This window comes from Hemicordylus capensis, chromosome 6, assembly GCF_027244095.1.
Source record: "Hemicordylus capensis ecotype Gifberg chromosome 6, rHemCap1.1.pri, whole genome shotgun sequence".
NCBI classification, from domain to species: Eukaryota; Metazoa; Chordata; class Lepidosauria; order Squamata; family Cordylidae; genus Hemicordylus; species Hemicordylus capensis.
This window is the reverse complement of record NC_069662.1, coordinates 43,807,434-43,832,268: the sequence shown is the minus strand read 5'-3', so window position 1 is coordinate 43,832,268 and position 24,835 is coordinate 43,807,434. Positions and strand designations below refer to the sequence as shown.

The window sequence follows — 24,835 nt, the reverse complement described above, 5'->3', positions numbered from 1 at the left end:
AAGAAAGATGTCTTGTGATGCATGGAAATGAGATATCACCTTTGGTTGGAAAAAGGGGTCCGGAATCAGCCTGACCGAGTCCTCAGAGAAGACGCAGAACGACTTGTGGACTGAGAGTGCTCTCAGCTCGGAAACTCTTCTAGCAGAGGTGAGTGCCACCAAGAAGGCCAACTTCTGAAACAAGAGGCGTAGTGGTATGGTACGGATCGGTTCGAAAGGAGGGCCTTGTAATGCTTGAAGCACCAAATTCAGATCCCATGAGGGGAAACGATGTATCACTGGGGGAGACAATAGGGTGGCCCCCCTGAGAAACCTTTTTAGGAGAGAATGATACTGTGAGTTAGCCTTCCCCTTCAACATTGGCAATAATGCGGCAGCTTGCCTCTTGAGGGTGTTGGGCTTCAATCCTTTATCAAGCCCATCCTGGAGGAATTGTAGGAGATGTAGTGGAGTCGCCTCGTCACTAGGGAGTTTTTTCCTGTGGAGCCAACGCAGAAACATCCTCCATATATACTGGTAGATTCGATTAGTGGAATTTTTCCTAGAAGCCAGGATGGTTTCAGTCACTTTGGGGGGAAGTCCCTGCGCTCGCAATCGGATCCGCTCAGTCTCCAGGTGGCTAGTTGAAACCAGCCCGGATTGGGATGGTGAACTGGCCCCTGGAGAAGAAGGTCTGGTCTCGCGGGGAGGTGCCAAGGCTGGTCTATTGCCATGCCTACGAGGTCCGTGAACCAGTGACGTCTGGGCCAGAATCGGGCCACCATGACGACCTCTGCTCTCAGATTCCGTATCCTGCGGAGTACTCTGGTCAGAAGTGGTATCGGGGGGAAGGCGTACAGGAGACCCTGAGGCCATCTGCAAGACAGGGCATCCATTCCCCATGCTGCACGACAGTGGAACCTGGTGATGAATATCTCTGTCTTTGCGTTGAGGGGAGTGGCGAACAAGTCTGCTTGTGGCCGCCCCCACTTGTATGCCAACTGATCGAACACTTCCGTGTTGAGGGACCACTCCCCCGGGAGGAGGTCCTCCCTGCTCAACCAATCCGCTACTGAGTTCAGATCTCCCTTGACATGGTGAGCTGTGATGGAATTGAGGTGCTTCTCGGCCCAAGATAGGAGGAGGACTGATTCCTGGAACAGAGAACGCGATCGAGTTCCTCCCTGTCTGTTTACGTGTGCCTTGGCTGTGGTGTTGTCCGTTTTCACTAAGACATCTTTCCCCTCGACCAGGGGTTGGAAATGTAAGAGGGCCAGACGGATAGCTCTCAGCTCGAGCCAGTTTATAGAATGGGATCTTTCTAGGCTCTCCCATCGTCCTTGGACTGAGTGTTGTAGGCAGTGTGCCCCCCAGCCTCTGTTGCTTGCGTCTGTTGTGATAATGAGTTTCGGAAGTTCGAGGAAGCACTTGCCTGTTTGGAGATTCCGAGACCTGGTCCACCAGGTCAGGGACATTTTCACCTGCGGAGGCGGAATGACTAGGATGTTGCGCCTCGTGGTTATGCACGCTTGGAATTTCGGGAGGTACCATTGGAGGACCCAAAGGTGTAGCCTTGCCCACGGGACCGCTTCCAGCGTTGACACCATTAGTCCCAGGAGTCGAGCCAAGGACAGTAGAGGCGACTTCAGCCTCGCCAGGACGTCCCTTGTTTCTGATGTAAGCACCTGGGCTCTGTCTTCCGGGAGGAAGACCTTGCACGATAGAGTGTCGATTATTACCCCGAGGTGGCGAATTCTCTGCGTCGGGGAGAGGTGACTCTTTTCTATGTTGATTAGAAAACCGTGTTGATTCAGTGTTGTCATGGTCCTTTCCAGATCCCTTACTGCTGAATCCCAGGACTCCGATTTTAGGAGTAGATCGTCGAGGTACCCCACTATGTGTACCCCCTGAATACGAAGTAGAGCGAGGACCGGGGCGAGGATCTTGGTGAACGTCCTGGGTGCAGAGGCGAGGCCGAAGGGGAGGGCCTTGAATTGATAGTCCAGCCCTGCGTATTTGAAGCGGAGTAGCGGCCTGCTGTCGGGATGTATGGGAATGTGTAGATAGGCCTCCCGTAAATCTATTGATGACAGAAAGTCTCCTTGCTGCAGAGATTCTAAAATGGAGCGGAGGGACTCCATGCGAAACTTGCGTGTTCTGACGAAGGAGTTCAAATATTTTAGGTCTAGAACCGCTCTGCGGGACCCGTCCTTTTTGGGTACTGTAAACAGGATGGAGTAGACTCCCCTCCCCTCCTGCCCCCTGGGAACAAGCTCTATGGCTCCGATGTCTCGCAGGTGTAGGATAGCCATGGACATTTCCGTGTGCTTTGAAGTGGAGTGAGAGCGGGGAGTAGGGAGAAATCGTGGACGAGGGGAGGAGCCCAGCTCGATCCTGTAACCGAAACGAATGACCTCCAGAGCCCATGCATCCGATATATCGCGTAGCCATGTTGGAAGGAAGTAGGATAGGCGACCCCCCAGGCTGAGGAAGTCTGTGTCAGAACTGATTCTTTGCCTGAGGTTTCCCCTGGCTGCCGGGGTTGCGGAAGTTGGGGTTCCTGCTGGTGAATCGCTGGCGGGGCCAGGAGGATCTGGAGCCGTGGAAGTCTCTGTCTCTGCCCCTAAAGGCGGGGCGAAAGGCACGAAAAGGCTGTTGGTAGCTTCTTCTGAAAGCTGGTTTATCGGGCTTCCTGGGGGCCGACGGCATGGTTTTCTTTTTATCTTTCGATTCGACTAGTATGTTCTCTAGGGCTGAATCGCCGAAGAGCTTAGACCCCTCGTAAGGCAGAGCACATAGGTTGTTCTTGGATACGGAGTCTGCTTGCCACGCCTTCAGCCAGAGATGCCTTCTACCGACCACTGAAGCCGCCGAGGATCTTGCCGAGTAACGTATAGTGTCGAGGGAAGTATCGGCAATGAGTGCCTGTGCTCGCTGTAGTTTCAACAGCTGCTGTCTTAGGCGAGTAGATTCCGGTGGAGTCTCGTCGATGAGGTCGTTGATCCACAGAAGACTGGCCCTGGCCGTCATGGAGGCCACTGCGGCTGATCGTGTAGCCAGTGAGGCGTTGTCGTGGACCCGTCGGAACGAGAACTCCGCCTTCTTATCGGATGGTTCTTTGAGGAACCCTTCCCCATCTCTCGGTACCAGGGATCCGCTGCTTAGTTGTGAAATAGGAGCATCGGTGGTCGGCGTTTGGAGGAGTGTGGTAGGTTCTTGTTGGAACGTGTAGAATCTAGTGGAAGAGTTGGAAGCTTTTTTCGGGACACTCGGCGCCGCCCATTCTGACTTGATAACTTCTGAAAAATAGGTGGGCATGGGTAAGGGAAGCTCTCGAGGCTGTGGCTTGGGAAAGACCAGATCGCCCTTGGAATTTTGGCCTGGTTCAGGCGTGGGCTTAGCCTGTAGACCAATGGTAGTTAACACTTTGGTCATGAGGGGGTTAAAATCTTCCGGGGAGAAAAGGCGTTGGGAAGATTGTGCTTGCTCGATCTCCTCTGCCCCTGACCAGTCTCCCTCATCTCTCTCTAGTCCCTGGTCACCCTCGCAGGCCATATCAGCTCCCCTGATATCAGCTGTGGTGTCTTCCGCCTCCTCCTCCAGAAGGGGGGGTGGAATATGTGGAGCTTTCTTTCCTACTGGGCGGATGTCATTTGCCGTGGGGTCCCCAGATTCTTGCCCAGATCCCTCAGATTAGTGTACTGAGGTAATGACCCTAGCAGTCTTTTTATGCTTTTTATGCCTCTTTGTATGTTTCCTTCTGCGCTTGGACCTCCTAGGGGAGGGGGAGGAGGAAGAGGAGGAGGATTCCTCATCAGAAGAGGAAGATGATTTTGTGGGCCTCTTAGAGCGTTTACGCTTGTTATACTCCCTCAGCAGACCCAGGGACTCTTTCATTGTCGATTTAAACCAATTTTGCCATTCCGTGGGCATTTGGGAAGGCATTGGCAGATTAGCTACAGATTCCGATAGGGGGGAACCCTCCCGCCCCTCCGATCGGGGCACTCTCGCTGTAATACTAGCTGAGGATGTAGGAGCAGCTGAAGCCGTTCCCGCCATTTCTGGTGCAGCGCCATCTAGTGGCTGTAGAGCGTCGCTAGTGGAGGCGGCCATTTTAGGTAGAGAGCACAAGGCCCGGATCTCTGCTTGTGTGTGTGTGGGGGGTTGGGGATCGGTCTAACCCTTCCCGCCCTGATGGCCTCGTTTAATGCGCCGAACGTAGGCTCAACTAGATTAAAGTCGCCTGCGAGGGCCGAGCTACGCTTAAAGCGCCTCGGGCGATTTAAGCTCTCTCCGGCCTCCGTTCTTCCTGAGGACTCGCCTCCCGAAGGGGCGATCGAACGCAGGAACGCTCCCACTGCCTGCCCGGACAGAACAGAGTCAGCCGGGGCCGGGGCAGGGAGGACAATTGTGCACTGAACTGTGGCGATTGGGCTGGGTTGGGGTGCTGGATCGCCAAGTTTTCTAGTGTGCCCCGGGAAACGCTCAGACGGACACCCAGCGGGCACTAGCACATGCAATAACCTCCTCCTACTTTCTGAGCCCCTGGAGGGATCTCCCATAAAAATCTAATTGACAAAGGAGAGGGGGGAGGAGGGGAAGGGGCTAACCGGGGGGGCTAACAAACCAGGGTTGGAGTGAAAGGCGCTGAAAAGTACTGACGGGGCTTTTTTTTTTTTAAAAAAAAATATATATATATCTGGAGAGAGAAAGTACACGAAACAATAGGAACCACGGGGAAAAAGTAAGGAGCAGAAGCAATACAGGCCTGAACTGGACGAGCCGAGGAACACAGCCTGCCAGGAGCAACAGGACTAGAAGAACTGGGGCGGGGTTATCCCCGTCAGAGCTATATAGGACTGCCTTTCTAAACTAATTTGCATAGTCCTGCCTAGGAGCACGTGACAGGGATAACCCATCTTCATGAGATGCCTTGACAGCACCAACCGAGAATAACCCCATCAGGGCATGCCAGTATTTTACTCATTTTACAACTGGACGAACTGAGACTGAGAGTCTTTCCAGTTGACAGCACTATAAATGCGCTTCTGTTACTTGTTTGCTGTGCAGGATCCAGAGACTGCATTCTCTCAACTCTCAAACCAGAATATCTTGATCCTGGGGAGGTGCTATTCCTTCCCCAGCAAGCAGGGCCAACGGGATTTGGAGGGCTGCCTGGAAAGTACACAAAGCCTAAGTGATGTGCCCATGGCGTCACTGATGATTAACTGTACAACTCACTCCTCCAGTGCCTGGACCATGTTGTGTCTCCAAGAGAGAAGACAGGCATAACATTTCCAGACTGATTTGGAAGTGCCTTCACTGCATTCAGTCCAAATATATCAATTCCTTTCTAGAATCAAGTAGGAGTGTGCACAAAACTAGGTTGCTCAGTTCAGTTTGAGTCCAGACTGGACTCGAACTGGACTGGGCATGTTCAGTTTTGTGCACTCCAAAACCCACCCACCCCCAATTTAAAATATTGTGTACGATTTCACAAAATTGATACAATTTTGTCAATTGTTCACAATTTAAAATAGTGTGTGTGTGTGTGTATATATATACACACACACACATACATACACACACACATACATATATAAATAAATTTAGAGCCCCACAAACAGGCCAGGGTTGGGTGGGGTTCAGTCCGATATTGAGCCATCGAACCGAACCGGTTTGATGTTGAACAGGTTTGGCATCAAACATGTTTGCACATCCCTAGAATCAAGCTCTGACCTAAACGGTTCTGCAAGTTAGAGGCAGAAACCAGCAACTCACACTGTGGATCAGCTGGCCTCCTATGGTATCAACAACTCTCCTATCCCTAAAGCACTTTACAAATGATAAAAACAAAATATGAAGAGATAAACTTTCAGTGTTCAAGCATTACAAAGGAGTATGGTCTGCTTGAAACATGACAGGTGGGCAACAAATAATAGCTGACCCAGCGCTACCTGATTCACCGGTATGGTATGCATATCTATCATTTAAGCTACAATTGGGTTTGTACCACAGCCGAATAATTTGCTGCAAACTCTGCATTGTTATAAATCTGCCTTCGCTGTTACAGCAGTGCTCAGTCTGTAAAGAGGGGTCTAGCTTGCAGGACAGGATAGGCGGGTGGAGGAGTTGGAAACGACTGCCCTGGCAGCCAACCTCAGACTTTGTCTTGAGTCTTGAACTGAATTCCTGGGGAAGTAGGTCGGGAAAGGGGACTGGCTTTTGAGGTTTTGTGCTTCGTGATTAAGTCAATTTCAGCCCCAATGTGAGCCTCCTTTTTGCAGACCATGGGCTGGACTGCATATCATCCAGCCTAGCAAGATGCAGCCAAGGCAGGCTTTGAACTAATAATTATTTATTATTTCTTGTTTACACAGTCAGACCGGTGTTATTGACTGGTTTGTTTTATCCAGACATCAAGTCCTTCCCAAGGACCTGGGATGGCTGATATTTTATTGTCAATGTTGTTGCTGTTGTTATAGATATCGTCGCAGAATATAGGCTGTTCCCAGTAAAGCTGCTTTTTGTAATTGGCTGATGGTGATTTCTGTGGCCCCTATGGTGTTGAGGTGCTCTTCAAGGTCTTTTGGAACTTCACCCAGGGCGCCAATTACCACTGGGTTTATTAATAATAATAATAATAATAATAATAATAATTCGATTTCTATACCGCCCTTCTAAAAAATGGCTCAGGAAGGTTTACAAAGAGAAATAACAAACAAATAAGATGGCTCCCTGTCCCCAAAGGGCTCACATTCTAAAAAGAAACATAAGACACACACCAGCAACAGTCACTGGAAGTACTGTGCTGGGGGTGGATAGGGCCAGTTACTCTCCCCCTGCTAAATAAAGAGAATCACCACGGTAAAAGGTGCCTCTTTGCCCAGTTAGCAGGGGTAACTGCTTGTTTATCTTGTTTCCTCATCTAATTCACACAACAGCAGCCTCCTTCTCCTGAAGGGGCTCTTTCCTCCCTCACAATCCCTCTCCTTGCAGACCCCTGCCTGCTATCTTTGTACAGTATATATATAGATTCCTCTCTCCTACAATCAAGAACATCTTCCAACCAGTAACAGTTGCATTCCAACTGACCTTAACCGTCATAGGCTCCTCCTCCCTATCTGCATATGGAATCCCCACTGCCCAATCACCACAGTGCCACAGGCTCCTCCTCCCTATCTGCATATGGAACCCCCACTGCCCATTCACCACAGTGCTTCTGCTTGTGAATTCTCACGAGAGCTGCCACACATGGGATTAGTGACAGGTACATCTAAGAGAAATAAATATATAGGTAGAAGATAGACAGAATATTTCTATTTTAACAATAGGAGAGGGATGACCATGAATGGAATACAGGCTATAAACCGTTATGTTTGGAAGCATGCTCACAAAGGAGAACCCAGATTGAGGGAGTGGAGAGAATCTACATGCATTACCCTTGCCCACTTCCTATTTCTTAACCCTTGGTAACTTTATTTCTTTGCTAGGCCCAAGACCTAGTGCCTTACTCAAAGGAAAGTTAGTCAGCAAATACTTTCCTTACTCAAAGGGAAGTGAGTCACTAAATGGCATGCAAATATGTTGTTGTTACTGTTAATAATAATAATAACCATGATGATGATGATGATGATGATACATTGCATCTCTACAAAAAAAATTCCCCAAAGTGGTTTTATACAGAAAAAGAAGAAAAGGTTTTCAGTACAAAAAGGGTTGAAGCGAAACACAAGACAGACGCCACTGGAGGAATGCCATGCTGGGTAGAATAGGGACAGTTGCTATCTTCTGGCTAAACATATGAAAGTCAGCACTTTCAAAGGTGCCGCTTTGCTCAGCTAGCAAAACATAAAGGTCGTTCACATGAGCAGCCCTACCTGGCCTTGCGCAGCCCTACAGGGGTAAGGCTGCTTGTGTGAAGTGCCAGGATTGCAGCCAGTCCCGGTGCTGCCCTGCTGGGTAGACCAGGCTCCTCCCACCACCGAGACTTTCACCCAGGTAGAAGGGCACAAGTGCGCCCTTCTCCCCGAGTCCCTGGTTGTATGTGTGCTCAGGCTGCAGGCAAGAGCGCCCAGCTGAGGGGGAATCCCTCAATGCACAGCACTCCTGGTGTGGTATATTTAGGGATGCCGAGGACTTCCTCCTCTGGCTCCTGGGTCTGCCACTCGGCACGGCTCGTGTGCTGCGCAAGTGGCAGAGCTGCTGGGAGAAGTTTGATTGTGTGTGAGGAGGCAGGTAGGAGCCTGCAAAAGGAACCAGAGTTCCCACTTCTTTCATGCTCTAACCTGCTAGATTTGACCCTTTCCCATTTTGGGCTGTGGAATATAGACTATAATAGACAGAGGTTTGGCTACGAACGCCCTTCTCACCCCCGGGCCCTAATCCATCAGATTCAATTTCACACAGAGAACTAAGACTTCCTGCTCGATCCTTTGCCCCTCAGGGCCAGCACAGTTCATACCCTATATTTTCAACATGTACCATAATTGCGCATGTTAAAAACATAATGAGGCTGTTCTCACGTGCAGCCTAACATGCACTAGGGACACCCAGCTCGGGTTAGGATGCACGTGAGGATCACTGGGATCGGGCCTGATTGGCTTTTAAGCCCGCCCGTTACCCGTAGTTAAGGGAGTGGGTTCTCCCTTGCCCCCCTGCTTATGTGCGCGCATGGGCTGCTTCCAGCCCTGCTGCAGACAGAGACAGAGCCTGGCCAGGAGCGCCCATCACTTGGGGGAATCGCCCAATGCAGTGCACATGTCTGGCACTGGGTTGTGGGCACGGTGGAGTTGATTTAAATCAAATCAATTTAAATCACTAGTCAGTAAGACTAGATTTAAATCATGGTGTGTTTTTACATGAAGACTCATTCTTGCTGGTATAATCTTGATATTTACAACCAGATGAAGGTTTCATTTTTGGTCCTTTTCTAGACAGAAAAAATTGCCCAAAATAATCTTACAGAAACCTCTGGAAGAGCATGACACTGTGAATGGATTAATGGAATTCATTTACCAAAAAATTTAAACATTGCATATATACAGCCTCATGCTACATAATTAAAAACTAATCCTTATTTCATGATGAATAGCCTTTGGACTATAATGTGTCTTAAATAGAAAACTATCTTTAGATATATTTTCCCCCTCAAAAAGCATTTTATTTTAAAAATCTGATTTAAATAAAAAATCAAATTTAAATAAAAAAGCTCCATTTTTATGTATGTATGTATGTATTTAAAATCACTGATTTTTAATCCACCCTGGTTGTGGGCTTCACAGAGGCCTGGACAATGAGTCCTGGCCTCAGATCAATCCGCCCTGCTCTGCACTGCACAGAGTAGGGCTGATCGTGTGGGAGCATGGAGCACGTTCCCACCAGGCTTACAAGGATTGTCTGGGGGGAAGGCAAGGTTTGGGAAGCCTTCCGCCAGCCCGGTAGGTTGTGCAAATGGCCCCAATGTGTAGTGCTTGAAAGCCATGCCTGGCGCCTACTGCAGGGAGCTCCTGATTGCCCCAGCTCCCTTCAGCATGATCCAGTATCAGAAAACATATGGTTCCATAGGCTATTTTGTGAGGAAGCCCCCAGCACTACTCCTCTAGGGGGCACAACCCAAGAGTCTTGACTCTTAGGGACCCTCTCTTTCCAACTCTTCCCTCCCTTGCCTGTAGATATGATCTGAAATCTTAGCTATCACATCGAATCCACTACAACCCAGTCAAGTTGCTGAGCTGAGAATAGAATCCTGGAGTTCTGTCTTCTAAGCTTCCCTGACACCTGTTTCTCTACTCCACATGCACAGATGAGAAAACAACTTTCCACTTGCATACAGCCATTCTGTCCACCCAGATGGCTCACGCCTACATAGCAGGGACTGCAGGAACCAGAAAATGGAGGAAGTTGAAATAAAGAAATGTGGTGGATGGACAGGTATCTGCTAGTATTTCACTTCCAGAGATGTCAGCTGTGAATGGGACAAATACGTGCTTGCAAGCACACCTCCTATCGTATCCCCTGCTATCTGAGCAAAGAGGCACCTTTTAAAAGAAGCCCAGCAGAAGAGAGATGAAGAGCCCATCTGCTTCCCCTTCTGTGCTGCTCAGGGTGGGAGACAGAGTGTGTGCTGTTGGCTCCTTCTGCTACTACCTGCCTGCTTCTGTTCCCCCCTGTGAGACTGCAGCCTGCTGGCTCAGGGCAATATCTGGGGAGTGTGTGAAGGACTGGGGCCAGGGGTGGGTGACTCAGCAGTTCCTGGGGTCAGCTCTGGGCTGCCTGTCACCCCTTTGGGGGAGCCACTTCGGGGGGATATTGAGGGCGAGGGCCAGGCTGTTTGGCTCAGGATCCCTCATGGTGTGTGAAGGTGGGTGGGTATTTTAATTCGGCTTCTGTCTGAAATCCTGGGTGAGTTGAGTTTTAATGTGCCTGGGTCTGTCTGGAGATGGGGAGACAGGGGGTGTATCCACTAACTATGGGGCAGCTATTCCAGCGGTAGCTGGGAATAGAAGAAGTAATGCTGACAGGTCAGCAGGTCGTTGCAGGGAAAGGGAAATCGGAAACTTAATTGCTGTTTCCCCTTCTGGCTGTCCTGTCACCTCTTTGACCTTGGAAAGCAATGCCAACCATCCACAGAGCCTCGTCTTGCTCCTTTGTAATGCCAGGTCAGCCCAGAATAAACCTGAAATAATCCATGATCTGATTCTGGTATGTATTACAGAGCTTGGTTGCTCGGCTGGTGGCTCAGTCTGGTCCCGGCTTCTCCCTCCAGGGTACTCTGTTGAGGAGCAGGGGAGGGGACATGGGTGGGGATGTGGAGTGGCTGTGGTCTATAAGAACAATATCTCCCTTGACAGGATCCCTGTCGAAGTGTCTGACCATATTGGATGTGTACCTAAGTTTGGGGACCAGGGACAGACTGCGACTTCTGTTGGTGTACAGATCGCCCCGTGATCAGTCCCTAACTGAGCTGATGGACTTGGTCTCGGACTTGGCGTTGGAGTCTCCCAGGCTTGTAGTGCTCGGGGACTTCAATGTTCACTTTGGGACCAATTTTTCCGGAGCGGCTCAGGAGTTCATAGAGGCCATGACGACTATGAACCTATCCCAAGTGGTCTTGGGACCGATGTATATTGCTGGGAACATGCCTGATCTGGTCTTTCACTCTGAACAGGGTGGTATTCCGTGGGTAGGGACTCCGGTTATTTCCCCATTGTCATGGACGGATCAACATCTGGTTAAGGTTGGACTCACGACCACATTCCACCTCCGCAAGGGCCGAGGGCCCATTAGGACGGTCCGCCTGAGAAGGTTACTGGATTCAATAGGATTGCAGGAAGCCTTGGAGGGATGTCGTATTGGCTCTGCCGGTGACCTTGTCGACACTCTGGTGGAGAATTGGAATAATCAACTCACCAGGACAGTGGACACGATTGCTCCTAAGCATCCAATCTGCTTCAAAACTGGCCCCTTGGTATACGGAAGAACTACGGGGGCTGAAGCAGTGAGGTAGACGACTAGAGTGCAAGTGGAGAAAGACTCGACTTGAATCCGACAGATTATTACACAGAGAGCATTTGAAGATCTATGCTCAACCGATACGTGCAGCAAAGAAGCTATTCTTTTCCTCCTGTATTGCGTTCACAAGTTCACATCCGGTGGAGTTGTTCAGGGTCAGGAAGGGACTAATGTGCACCCCTTCCCCCTTGAATCCGTACTTGGAACCAACAATTACTCGCCATGACCTTTTTAATGAGTTTTTTGTGGACAAAATCTCTCATATTCGGGCCGACTTAGATTCAAACTCCACAATTGTTACAGGTGTCCAGCAGCTCCTCTTATGTGATGACTCTGGATCAGTTTCAGTTTGTGACCCTTGAGGATGTGGACAAGTTCCTTGGAATGGTGAGACCTACCACTTGCCCTCTTGATCCTTGCCTGACATGGCTTATAATATCTGGCAGGGAGGCCTGGTAGAGATTATAAATGCTTCTCTGAGGGAGGGCAGGATGCCTCCTTTTCTTAAGGAGGCAATCATTAGACCTCTTCTGAAGAAGCCTGCCTTGGAACCCTCAGAGTTAAGCAATTACAGGCCTGTCTCCAACCTTCCATGGCTGGGCAAGGTGATTGAGAAGGTGGTGGCCACTCAGCTCCAGGCGGTATTGGAGGAAACTGATCATCTAGACCCAATTCAAACTGGCTTTGGGTGGGCTATGAGATGGAGACTGCCTTAGTCGGCCTGATGGTGAGATGTCTCTCTCTTTTAATACTTGGTTTTAAATGTTGAAATTCAAATTTTAATTTTAATACTTGGCCCTATCTGTCCCCAGCACACCACCCCTCCAGTGGCTGTTGCTGGTGTCTATCTTACGCTTCTTTTTTAGATTGTGAGCCCTGTGAAGACAGGGAGCCCTCTTTGTTATTTATTTATTTTGATCTAGCTATATAAACCGCTTTGGGAACTTTTGTTGAAAAGCGGTATATAAGTATTTGTCGTATCTGTGTAAGTTCCCTCACAGGGGAGCTGAACTTGGCTGAAGCTCTTACACTTGGTGGCCAGTTCAATGTGTGAAAAGTAACCCCTAGTAAGGCCCGGACTGGCAGGTGGGCCAACCACACATCAGACATCTCTCTCTTTGAACACAATAGAAGAAGGGGGAAAGGAAGAAAAATATATATTGCCTGAGGTTGCAATTATGGGAGGTGTGCGGTTTGTAACAGCTCCTCCCTGAAAAAAGAATTACATCCTGGATTCTCTCTCTCTTCCCCAGCTCTTCCTTTGACCCAAAGCGATGAAAGTGAAAGGCTGAGTAAAAGGCCACTGTCACCAGGAAATGCAAGGAAGCTGAACTACGCCCCCACACCCACACACACCCACGCTGCCCTCCCTTCCTATCTCCTGTGACCTGAACAGCAGCATCTGCAAACAAGCTGGGAGCAGCGGTTTGTTGGCCATGGTGTGCCCAGCTTCCTGCTTGCTTCTCCTTAACCTTTTCTTGCCCATGTGGCTCCCTAACAACCAGCATGGAAAAAAACCAAAAACCAAAAAACAAGACAAGTTCACCACATCGCACTGAGTTTTCTGGCAATTTTCCACAGCAATTTTGTTGATGTTCTCCAGTGTGTAGTGGGATTGCTGCTCATGACCAAGAAGTGTGTGCTATGCTCTTGCCACACGCTGGGATGTTTGGAAGGCTGCTTTGCCAGAGCAAAATGGCTTGGAAAACTTCATTTTGCCACAAGGAAAAAGAGTCACATTAATTAGCTCTCATTCTTACACACACATTCTTACACACGTAGTTGGGGCTCTCTCTCTCTCTCTCTCTCTTTCTCTCTCTGTGTCTGCTGAGATTCTGCAGAGGTGCAGGAAAAGTGCAGACTGGTATCCTGAGGGCAAAATCCAGGTTCCTAAGAACCTCAGCTTTCATGTTATCAAAACACAAGCTTTTAAAAATTAAATAATACTGGAGAAACGTAACAATATTATAACACTGCGAAGAGCAAATATGGGTGAAGATAATCCTGGAAGTATCATTTAAATACCTTGAGCAAAAGCCATTGTGTTTTTTTAAAAAAGTCTTTGACTGCAACTCAGAGCATACTTCTGCTTCAAGTGCGAAACCAACTTGAGTTCAATATCCTGAAACACAATCTTGTGCTGAATTCACAAACCAACCAATTCCATCCAATTGTTTGCTATTATGCTTCCTGTGAAAGATTTTGGGCTGAGGCAATAAGCATCTGTTGACATTAGCAACCAGATCTTCAAAATTAGGCATATTAGCATCTATTTGCTTCTCTTCTATAATAATGTCCAATACTTCTACAAACATGGACTGTCCACTCTTCTGATTCACTTTGTCAGTTTGAGCAAGAGAGGTACTGTATGAAAAGCTGAGAGAGAAGGCAGGGCAACAGACTAGGGTTGGGGAGCCTGTAATCTTTCATCCACAAGGAAGTCCCCCCACTCAAATGCCCTTTCCCCCTAAGTACAGCATAGGAAAATAACACTGCTCCTGCCTGAGGGAGAAACAGGTGCCTTTGTGATCAGCAGTCATTATTACAATCCTTCACTCTCCTCAGACCTATCTGCATGACCAGCAACCAATAGGGGTGTACACGGAACTGGTTCTGTGCACACCCGGGAGGCGGGGGGGGGGTCATTTTAAGGCACGGGGAGGGTGCTCTTACTTCCCCCACCACACTTCCCCCTCCGGCGCTGCCTTAAAAAATGCTGGCGTGGGGCAGCTGTACACCCTCTTGCCACCCCGGTCAGCGTAAAGCCGGAAGTCGCGGGCGTGTGGGACACGCTACCATCTGAAAACACAACTGATTGAGAGTGCAGGGTATGAGGAAGAAGGGACACATGTACCAAAGTCTGGAGCAAAGAAAAACAAACACTTTTCATTATACAAGGACACACTAGGGCCAGTCACATGACCTACTGGGTGGGGGAAGGGTTCACAAATCTTGCCTTCCCCCAGGTGGGGGCGCAGAGCACACTCCCACATGATCAGCACTGCTCCATGCAGCATGGAGCAGGGTGGATCGCTCTGAGGCCAGGATGTCTCGTCATGGCATCCGGGTATCCCACAGGGCACCACATGGGTATTCCCCCAGGGACGGGGGCTTTGGGCCCCTATCTCTCTGTTAGCGCAAGCTGCAAGCAGCCCGCGCTGACACACGATCCCAGCAGCTGGGTTAAGGGCTTCAGCCCCGTCAGGATCCACGTGGATCCCGTCAGTTCTCATAGGAACACAGGAAGCTGCCATATACTGAGTCAGACCCTAGGTCAATCTAGCTCAGCATTGTCTTCACAGACTGGCAGTGGCTTCTCCAAGGTTGCAGGCAGGAATCTCTCTCTCAGCCCTATCTTGGAGAAGCCAGGGAGGGAACTTGGAACCTAGATGATCTTCCTAGAGTGGCTCCATCCCTACTCTGGAAAGGGGAATATCTTACAGTGCTCATGCTTCTAGTCTCCCTTTCATATGCAACCAGGATAGACCCTGCTTAGCTAAGGGGACAAGTCATGCTTGCTCCCACAAGACCAGCTCTCTTCTCCTCAACAGGCTTGGCTGCTCATGAGAACAGGCTCACTCACTTCTGGGCCATGTTTCCATACATTTTCTCACCATTTAGTAGGCCTTTCCTTAGTGGCACAAAATGTATCCTACTTATATTAACCAGGATGATAGACAAGCAGCTATGCAGAGCTCTAAGGCCTGTCATCCTAACTCTTGGAAGTCCTGCCCTTTCTGGCTTTTGAGACTTGCCATGTAAATCTCATTTTTGCTGAGAATATCTTGATCAGGAAGTCAAGACAGACTGCAGTTTGCTGCGCTGTGCACTCTCGGTAAAAACACCACTCAGAAAACATTCACCCTGCTAGGAAAAGCAACACAGGAAGTGGCCTCGAGATTTCTGTGGGTACTATGCATATGCTTTCAAGCTTATCTCCACAGCCACTGAGGTGACTGGAAAGGTGAAGACTGAAAATACCAAAATAAAACATTTAAAATGGGGGTGGGGGAAGAGTACTGGAGGTTGTCTGATAACACTTCAGCTGCCTTCAAAACTTACACATTTTTTCCCCAGTCTAAGGACAACAAACAAAGGTTTCGCAATGCTTTCAGGATGAGCTGCAGGGTGGTGTGTGGGGGGATCCCACTCGGACAGTGCTTATAATATGATTACAATGGGCACCTATTGGCTAGCATCTATGCAATCTCTAACATACTTCCCCTTCACAAATCCTCAGGTGGATTTTACTTTTTTAAAATTTGGGAGGTTGGGTTAAGGTGAAAGATGAATATATAAGGCGTATCTGCCTCTTTTAAAAAGTTAGCCCATCTGACTCAGTAAGGCTGAAGACTCACTCACTCAACGACAGAGCATTTAACTCACTAGTGTGAATGTCTGTACCAGTTGTGAAGCTGGATTCCCGTTGTAGGCAGAACCTGCTGTGACCACTCAAAGAGACAAAACAAAAACGGAGGTCTGCCTTCACTCTTGCTTTAAAAAAAGAAAATAAAAGTTGAGTTTCTCAAGATAACAAAGTCTGTGCCAGGCCAGGTACTAGAATCCACAAACATATGCAGTGCCCTGTCCACAGACCACATGGTTAGAGTGCCTACCTGAACCCAGAAGTGGAGATTCCAGACTGAGGCTTGGAAGGGTTGCTGCATGGCTGAAAGGCCGCGAGGATCCGCCAATGCTGGAGCTGACCAGGGACCCGCCGGAGAAGGGTGAAGAGGAGGTTGCTGTGGACCCCACTAGCTGGGCACCTGGGACCTCCTTGTTCTTGCTCCCTTTTGGCCTCCCTGGCCCGTGCTTGCTCTTCTTACTGGCCTTGTGCTTTTTTTCCTTCAGGACTTCCCCCTCTTCCATGCTGAGGGATGGCATCCGCTTGTGTCCACTGCCGCTGCCCCCACTGCTCCCCCCAGTGGCGGTGCTCATAGAGTTTGAGGCCTTGTAGTCCACGGGGGAAGCATCACGACCTCTCTGCTGGCTGACGGCGGAAGTGGAGAAGCGCATGATGGAGCCAAAGCCCGAGAAGATCACTTTTTGCTCAAATACATCTCCTTTCGGCCCTTCATACAGTGGGGAGCAATGGGTGGAGGAAGAGGAGGAAGAGACAGGTTTGCGGTATTTCTCTTCCTCAGGGGGCTGCTGCTGTTGTTGTTGCTGCTGCGGCGGCGGAGGCTGCGGCTGCGGCTGCTGCTGTGGCTGCTCAAGCTTCGGAAAGGTCACAAAGTCCTGGGAGAAGGGCAAGGAGCTGCATGAGGTACCTGAAAGAGGATCAAGGGAAATCCTGAAATCTAAAGCAGGCATGGAGACGAGGCATGAGAGCCACTGATGTCACCAATTCAAGATTACTGATTGATTGATTGATGGATTGAGAACTGCCCTTGTTATAACTTAATGAAAGGCAGCCTGCACGTTTATATTAAAAACCACATTTATAACACACTTGAAGTTGTGCCAGGTGCTGTATGAGATGCCACCTTTCTGCCAATGGTTTGCAATTCTCACACAGGACAACAAAAGGAACAGAGAATGTCCTGGAGAAGGAAATAATTCATATTAATAAAAATATAGACTTCAAAGCTGGAAGCAGAGACTGCAGTTAAGAAGGCAAAACCCAGCTCTTCTGTGAACCTTTGCCTGGAATGCCTAACTCCTCAAACACATGCAGATACATGCCGAAAAGAAGCCTTAGTATATATAACCTTGAGCCTGTTCACAAAACCAAGAATTGGAGGGTAGGAGGCAGCAAAGCCAGCTAGTACTGTACGTGAGAACCCAAGGGAAGCCTTTCAACCTAGTCCACTCAAATATGGGTAGCCCAAATCCTGTACCTGAGTTTTTTACTGGGGCAGGATGAAAGAGGAGCTGTCCTACTTTGGCATTTTCTCGTGTGTAGGCACTATACTTTCTTTGCAGATCCTGGCAGCCAGCTGCCATGTTTGTCATAGAGTGATGCAGCTAGATGGGCTAAGCAGAGGAGAGCTGCTGGTGCACTGAGGACTGCCTCTCTTCTGTGAGGGATACCTGGGATACCTCCCTCAATCCTTGGAGGACCCAGCTCCCTTTTTCCATACTGGAGACTTCTTCTTATTATTACATTTATATCCCGCTCTTCCTCCAAGGAGCCCAGAGCGGTGTACTATACACTTGAGTTTCTCTTTCACAACAACCCTGTGAAGTAGGTTAGGCTGAGAAAGAAGTGACTGGCCCAGAGTCACCCAGCTAGTTTCATGGCTGAATGGGCATGGAGTGCCTCAGGATCCAGAAGTTAATTGGTGGGGGCCCTAGCCAGCTGCTCCAGTGTGACCTTAACAGCCCTCCAAGTACCTTCCCCTCTTCACCTGCAGGCGGGAAAACCCCGCTGGAAGAGGATGAAGTGAACCCTGTTGAGCTTTTCCCACTTCCTGACTTCTTGGCCTTGTGGCCTGTGCCATGGCTTGATGGCTTTTTGCCTTTCACTTCTGATCGGATGACCTCAGAGGTTTCTTTACTGCTCTCGTGGTGGTTCGTAGAACTCTGCTGAAATGAACAAAAGACACAAGAAGATAGGGAGAGTGTTAAAGGCACCTCGGATATATCAGACCTGTTAGATGAAAATTCTTAACTATTTTGGGAACATGCTAGTGTCAAGAACCATTGAGGCCCAAACCCTGAAACCAGTCCCACACAATCTATTTGCAACACAGGGATAAGAATAGTCATGTCACATGTCTTACAGCAGTGTTTTCAGTATTATAAAGTAATACATGCGGAATGCTTTGAATACTCAAAAGTGCTGTTGTTGTTGCTATTATTGTTGCAGTTGTTATTGTTATTGTGTTGTTGTTGTTTACACAGTCAGACAGGTGTTATTGACTGGTTTGTTTTATCCAGACATCGAGTCCTTCCCAAGGACCTGGGATGGCAGAATTTTATTATCAGTTTTGTTGCTGTTATTATTATAGATATTGTTGCAGAATATAGGCTGTTCTCAGTAATGTTGCTTTTTGTATTAGTATTATTTATTTATTTACACAGTCAGACAGGTGTTATTGAGTGGTTTGTTTTATCCAGACATCGAGACCTTCCCAAGGACCTGGGATGGCTGAATTTTATTATCAATGTTGTTGCTGTTGTTGTTGTTATTATTATTATATGCTGTTATTATATTATTATATATATAATAATTATTTTATCCTCCTCCTCCTCATCATCATCATCATCAAACAGTCCAGTAGACATCTTTGCTGATGGAGTTGTCCACAGAATCAGAACAAGAGCCTCAGAAATTGCACCTTGCTCTGCTTGGATCCTGATTGGCTGACATGTTCCGCTTTTATAAGAAATATCATAGGAACATAGGAAGATACCTTATACCGAGTCAGATCATTGGCCCATCTTGCTCAGTCTCTCCCAGCCCTATCTGGAGATGCCAGGGAAGGAACTTGGAAACTTCTGCATGCAAGCAGAAGCTTCCCAGAGCATCCCGTTCACTAAGAGGAATATCTTACAGTGCTCACATGTAGCTCTCATTCAAATGCAAACAAGGGCCGACCCTGCATAGCAAGGGGGACAATTCATGCTTGTCACCACAAGACCAGCTCTTCTCCCCTCAGATTTTGATCACAAGATCAAAATTTGAGCTATTCAGTTATAGAGGTGACAGACAACACAGAATGCCCGAGCAGCAGCTGAACTTCCCCCACTTTCATTCTTTTTTCAGAGATTTATGAAAGGTGATTCCTACCCAAGCCTCTTGATTGACTGGCAGCTCCACCTAACAAACTTTTCCTAAATAATATCAGCCTCACTCCAGAACATTTGGTGACCTTCAACTGGAACAACCTTACCTGGATAGATTGGTGATGGCTCTCTAACCCCTCCCCAGATAAATCACAATCTCTGGAAAGAGTAGAAAGATCTAGTCTAAAAGGACTAGAATCTTAATGGTGAGAACAGTGATCCAGTGTAAAAACTTAACGGGGAAGGCAAACATTGCAGAGCTTCCAAAGTGATGACTAAAACCTTGCTGTAAAACCTTGCTTTATCATTATTCCATTAGCCGCTTCTTTGTTAATTTGGACAGATTCCTAAAATGAAATGAACTTAGTGACAGCAATTATTTTCTAGGATGGGAGGTGGCCCTGCATAGGCAAGGGCTCTAACGAATGAGCTCTAACTGGAAAGGATCAGCCTTCTTCCCTAAAACAGCAGCATGCAATGCAAACTGATGGAAAGCTGGATGAAAATCCACTCTGTTCCCCCTGCTATGTACAATCAAGCCAACACTGCACAACAGCTGGGAATCTAAAATGCATTCCAGATGTTCCAGAAGTGAACAGGAGAGAGATGGGAGAGAATCCAAAGTGGGAGGCTCATGCCTTCTCTGGGCACGCAACTGCCAAGAAGATGTTGGACATTATGCCCTGCTGATTCACAAATGCAGGGGGATCCGTGACAATCCATCTGAGTCTCCACATCTGCCAAGCAGTTGGGGAGCAGAAAGAGAAAGGCGTGACTGTGAGAGCAGCAGGAATATGCTAAGCTCTCTCTCAAGGGAAAAGCACAAAAAGACCAATATCTCAAGTTAGGTTCAGCCAGCATACTGACCTCACTGACTACACCTCTGAAAGAGAAGTCCCAAGAATTTCCTCCCCATCATTCCATCAATTCCTCTCTTTGTGACTATATTTTGGAGCTCGCTCACAATACGTAAAAAATCACAGGTGAGCCAAAAGAAAAAGAGGGAGGAACCCAGAAACTACATCAAAGGACTTCTTTTTAATCCATCAGGACAAGAGGTGATGGAGGGAATAATAATATATATAAATGTTGGGCAAAAACCTGACTCAGAAAATTAATCTTGAGTGGGAAATTCATTAACATTTCAAAAAGCAAGCAGTTAAGCGGAGGGACCCAGATGTTTTCGGGGATAACTGATGAGAAGTTCAGGCTTTTCAATTTAAGTTCAAACAAAGGCGACCAACATATGAAACAAACCTGTCACCACCATTCTCAGATGGTGCCTCTTCCATACTGCTCTGGTAAAACCAGAAATCCATTAATTCTAGGCAGAAATGTCAGCCATTCTTCCTGCATGAGAAATCTTACAACTTGGAAAACTCCAAAGACAGGGTTTGGTCTTTCCAAACCCTGACTGGCTCCCAACTTTGCATTCTGATTGGCTGGGAGTGGGAACCCTATATAAACCTTTCCTCCTAATTTAGGCCATCCCCTGTCTGCAGACCAGGACCTTCTCACTCAGACCTGACTCTCCACCTCCATCTTTCTGGATTGCTTGCTTCTTTCCTTTGCTCACAGTCTGCTTTCCAGGATAGTGGCCACTGCATTCGCCTACATCGTTACTGAAATAGCCTTTAAAACAGATGTATAGAATGGATGCCATCAATCTGACATAGCTGCCACTATTGGGTAATGGCCACACAGCTAGGCCTCTGATAGCCATGCGTCTTGGGCATGGTCTATCAGCACATAATACAGTTACCTTGTCTACGTCTGCTCAGTGCCTGAATGCAAGATTGCCTGCGAATGTCATGTATGCCACCCTGAGCCCCACTGATGGAAGAAAGGTTGGATAGAAGTGTCATAAATAAATACACTTCAGCTTATTTCAGACGGATACCACCAATTCCTTGACTTTGTAGTTCAACCCTTTTGAAACTCAGCCCTTCTGAGAGCTGGTTCATCATCTCCTTCTCTCCTCTCAAGTCCTTTCCGACCTCTGAGCCACAGAATTCAAATATTCAGAGAGCAAATAAACCACCGAGAGAGCTTAGGCAGAAACACAAACAACACACGCGCACACACAGAACCACAAGCGGCCACCTGGAATGTATACCTGGTTTGCAGCCTCCAGCCAGTACTTCTGCCACTTGTACTTGGAGGCATGCTCTACCCTGCAAAGCAGAAGCGGCTGTCCTGTGTGCTGGCTTGTGGGGTGAGTTGCTGCAAGGAATAAGTGAGGCTGGAGGAAGCAAGGAACCTGGACGCAGTGGGAGGGGAGGGGGGAGCACAGCGGAAAAAGCACTGGTGGCGAAATTGCACGCCTCGGATTAGACTAAAACGACTGACAGAAGGAGGGGGGGGGGAACAATAAACAATCAAACCTGACAAGAGCTCTCTTCATCCAAAGACGACAAAAGGCATGCAGATGCAGAGACAAAGCTAACAGACACAACCAACCACCGGCAGAAGACTGTTAGAGCCTACTTCAGGGGGCTATCCACACTTGCCAAAACAAACAAAAAAAATTGGTGGCACAATTTTGAGCAGCAGATTCCATGCACAGAACAGAAGCCTAAATTATGCAGATCAGCCAGGCTGAATTCTCACTGAGATGCTAAACCTGTGTGAGTTGCACCATTTAATAGAATGGGTGTGTGTGTGTTGTCCCATGAAAGAATGCTTTTCAACAAAAGAAGTCCCTCCACAATGAAAACTAGCATCTCAGGGAGAAGGGTAGACTAGAACTCTATTCTATGTCAGTTTTCTATTTGCAGGGGGGTCTTTTTTCATGGAGGAACATTCCATTATGGGAACCAACAGTTTCAGTCTGAAGTGGTGCAGCCCTCACACAGTGAAAATTAGGTCCCAGTCCTGATCATTTGGTATGCTCTGTTGTGGACTAGAGGTTTTCCAGAAACTGGGACTTTTCTTTCCATTCCAAACAGGCAGAGAAGAGTTCTGTATATGTAGAAGAGCAGAACCACCTCCTCACCATATATATTTATCTTAGGCATACCCGTCGCTAATCCCACGTGTGGCATCTCTTGAGAGTTCAAGCAGCTGCCAGATAGCAACGGGGACGGGCGGGAGGAAAGAAAATGGCGGGGGCAGCCGGCCAACCTACAGGGAAGCAAAATGGCAGCAAACGGTGGTGGCCCGGCCAGCAGGCAAGGGAAGAGGGTGGGCAGGTGGGTGGCTGGCCGGCCAGGAAGAAAGCAGATGGATTTCTTGCGGGAGGGGGTTCCACCAGGCAGGAGCCACCACCAAAAAGACCTTCTCAATTAGAGTCCGCTTACTTTTCACTGCAGAATACAGTGGGAGACACTGAGTTCTCTGGGGCACAGTAAAGAGCCAAATTCCCCTCACCTCCATCCCAATGGTATCCTCAAGTTCCTCTTTAATGCTCCCAGAAATACACTGTTGCCATCTTCCCCGTGTCCCTTCCTACTCTCCCAGCAAATGCTTCTAAAGAGCATTGTGCTAATACTAAAATAGTTTTATGCCACCCATAAGCTACAATACTATGCACACTTTTCTGGGAGTAAGCCTCATTGAACACAATGGGCCTTAATTTCCAAGTAAATGTCCATAGGCTTGCACTGCATATAAAGCCTTAACAGAAAGTGGTCTATAATAAAACTTAACAGAAAATAACATCATTAAAACAAGTTAAAAAAAACAGCTGCTGAATTCCACTCCAGCTGCAGCTCAAAATGGGTTTTAGAATTCTAGATTGGGTAGAATTAGACAATAGTAGTAGTAGTAGTAGTAGTAGTAGTAGTAGTAATAAATAATAATTTGTTATGTTGCAGGTTTAATCCTCAGCATCTCAGTTAAAAGTATCTCAGGGAGTAGGGTTTTGCCTGAGAATTTGGAGAGCCACTACCAGTCAGAACAGACAATACTGGGCTAGATGGACCAATGGTGTGACTCAATATAACAGCCTATATTTATATGGGCACAATATATAACACATTTATTGTATGATAAAGTGGACAGTTTCTGTCTGCAGGCTTCCAATCTAAGAAACAAAAGGACAAGAGAAGGGGATGGAAAGAATTAAGAGTCCACTATAATTTCCTGTCCAGTGGATGCAAAAGCCTATAGCTTGCCCTGAATAATTATTCAGCTCTAACAAGGCAATTCTTAGGACGTGTAGCCAGTGCTGGCCCAAAACATGTTGGCATTTGAGACAAAAACTGCAAATGGCGTCCTACCCTTGAACAGCCATGTCATAAATAATACACTGAAAAACTACTTGCTATCCTTTCATGGTGTTCACAACATACCACTCTATCTGAGGTAGCTGCCTCACTGTCTAATAGGAGGGCTAGCTTCACCTATGACACAAGGAACAGAAAATATAGGGTCTTCCCCGGTGTAGAAGCTGAAGGTTACGTTGGTTTGAGAATTGAACAGAAAAGCAAGGTACGATGGTCAAGCACTTTGCCTGTTTAAAGCCCCTAATACATTATTAATAGCAAAAAACAATTCAGCACTTGAGAAATGTGAAATCTCATTTAGATCTAAAAAGGCAATTCACAGGTACATGTGAAAAGGCATTCTTGGACAGCATTTGTAAATACACAAAACCTGAACGAGCAACTGGTAGAAAAGCCCTAAAGCTAACTGCTGCTGATGGGTGCATAAAGACAAATACTATATCCAGAGAACTATAGAGATATGCATTAGACCAATTCACAGGGGACAGGTTTATCACGAACTATTAGTCATAATATTGAAATGGAACCTCCATGTTTTGAGGCAGGTTATCTGACTATCAGAAGCTGGGAACATACAAAAGGAGATGTCTGTCACCATCTCTGCTTGTGAACTTTCTGGAGGCATCTGGCTGGGCACTGAAACAAACAATGCTGGACCAGAAGTACTCATGGTCTGATCCAAACAGACAATTCTTATGTCCTCATGTGAAGTTCTACCGCTTTTTTGCAGTGCAAGCACAGAGCTCTGTGTGAAATACTAACGAATAAGCAAACACCTCTGTGCATGTCTAGAGTGTTCTCCCTCCCACAGCAGCACAACTAGCCCATACATATGTGCAAGTTAGGCACTGAGCTTTCAAGTTAGTGGGGTGAGTGGGGGGAGGGAACGACTTCTAGGCATGCTTGAACTGTGAGCAGCTCTCATTTTGGAACTTAAGCCCTTCTTAAATCTCTTTCTCAGACTTGTTTTATATCCAAAAGGATTTAGGTCAGCTGGAATCTCTAGTGACACTAGGAAGCCCAGTGGGAACTCCGCCTATGGCCTGAGAGCATCCAATTAAAATACTTCTTCCTCCATCACTGCCTCCTGACCTGGATTATGAAGACCGGGGACAGAATACTAACCCAGGGAGGCAAATGGGAGTGGGGTGGAGGGGGTGGAGGCTGGATTTGGAGAGCCAGATGTTGGAGGGTCTCCATCTGTGGCACCGTATTGAATGCCTGTCAACAAGTAATCAGAAAGTTTGCAGCTGGTGTTGGTGGTGGGGAGGTGGGGATATTCAGCGACATCCAGGACTGAGTGAAAGGCTGTAGATTTAGACTTGCTTTACACATGCAGCAGGATATAGAGGTGAACTCACATTTTTAAGTACTCCCCAACATTA

At 47.7% G+C, this 24,835-nt stretch overlaps 1 protein-coding gene across 5 annotated transcripts in view; it reads right to left on the bottom strand.

The window, feature by feature from the left end:
* Nucleotides 1–24,835, bottom strand: part of MLLT6 (MLLT6, PHD finger containing) — a 138,477-nt gene that overhangs the window by 28,889 nt on the left and 84,753 nt on the right. For 4 of the 5 annotated variants that reach the window (XM_053259997.1, XM_053260000.1, XM_053260001.1 and 1 more), the window contains 2 exons: nt 17,844–18,021; nt 16,110–16,763 (listed from right to left, as the gene is read on the bottom strand). In XM_053259997.1, the coding sequence (XP_053115972.1) occupies nt 16,110–16,763; nt 17,844–18,021 (832 nt within the window). The remainder of the gene's footprint in view (nt 1–16,109; nt 16,764–17,843; nt 18,022–24,835) is intronic. The other variant, XM_053259999.1, reaches the window with a different exon arrangement.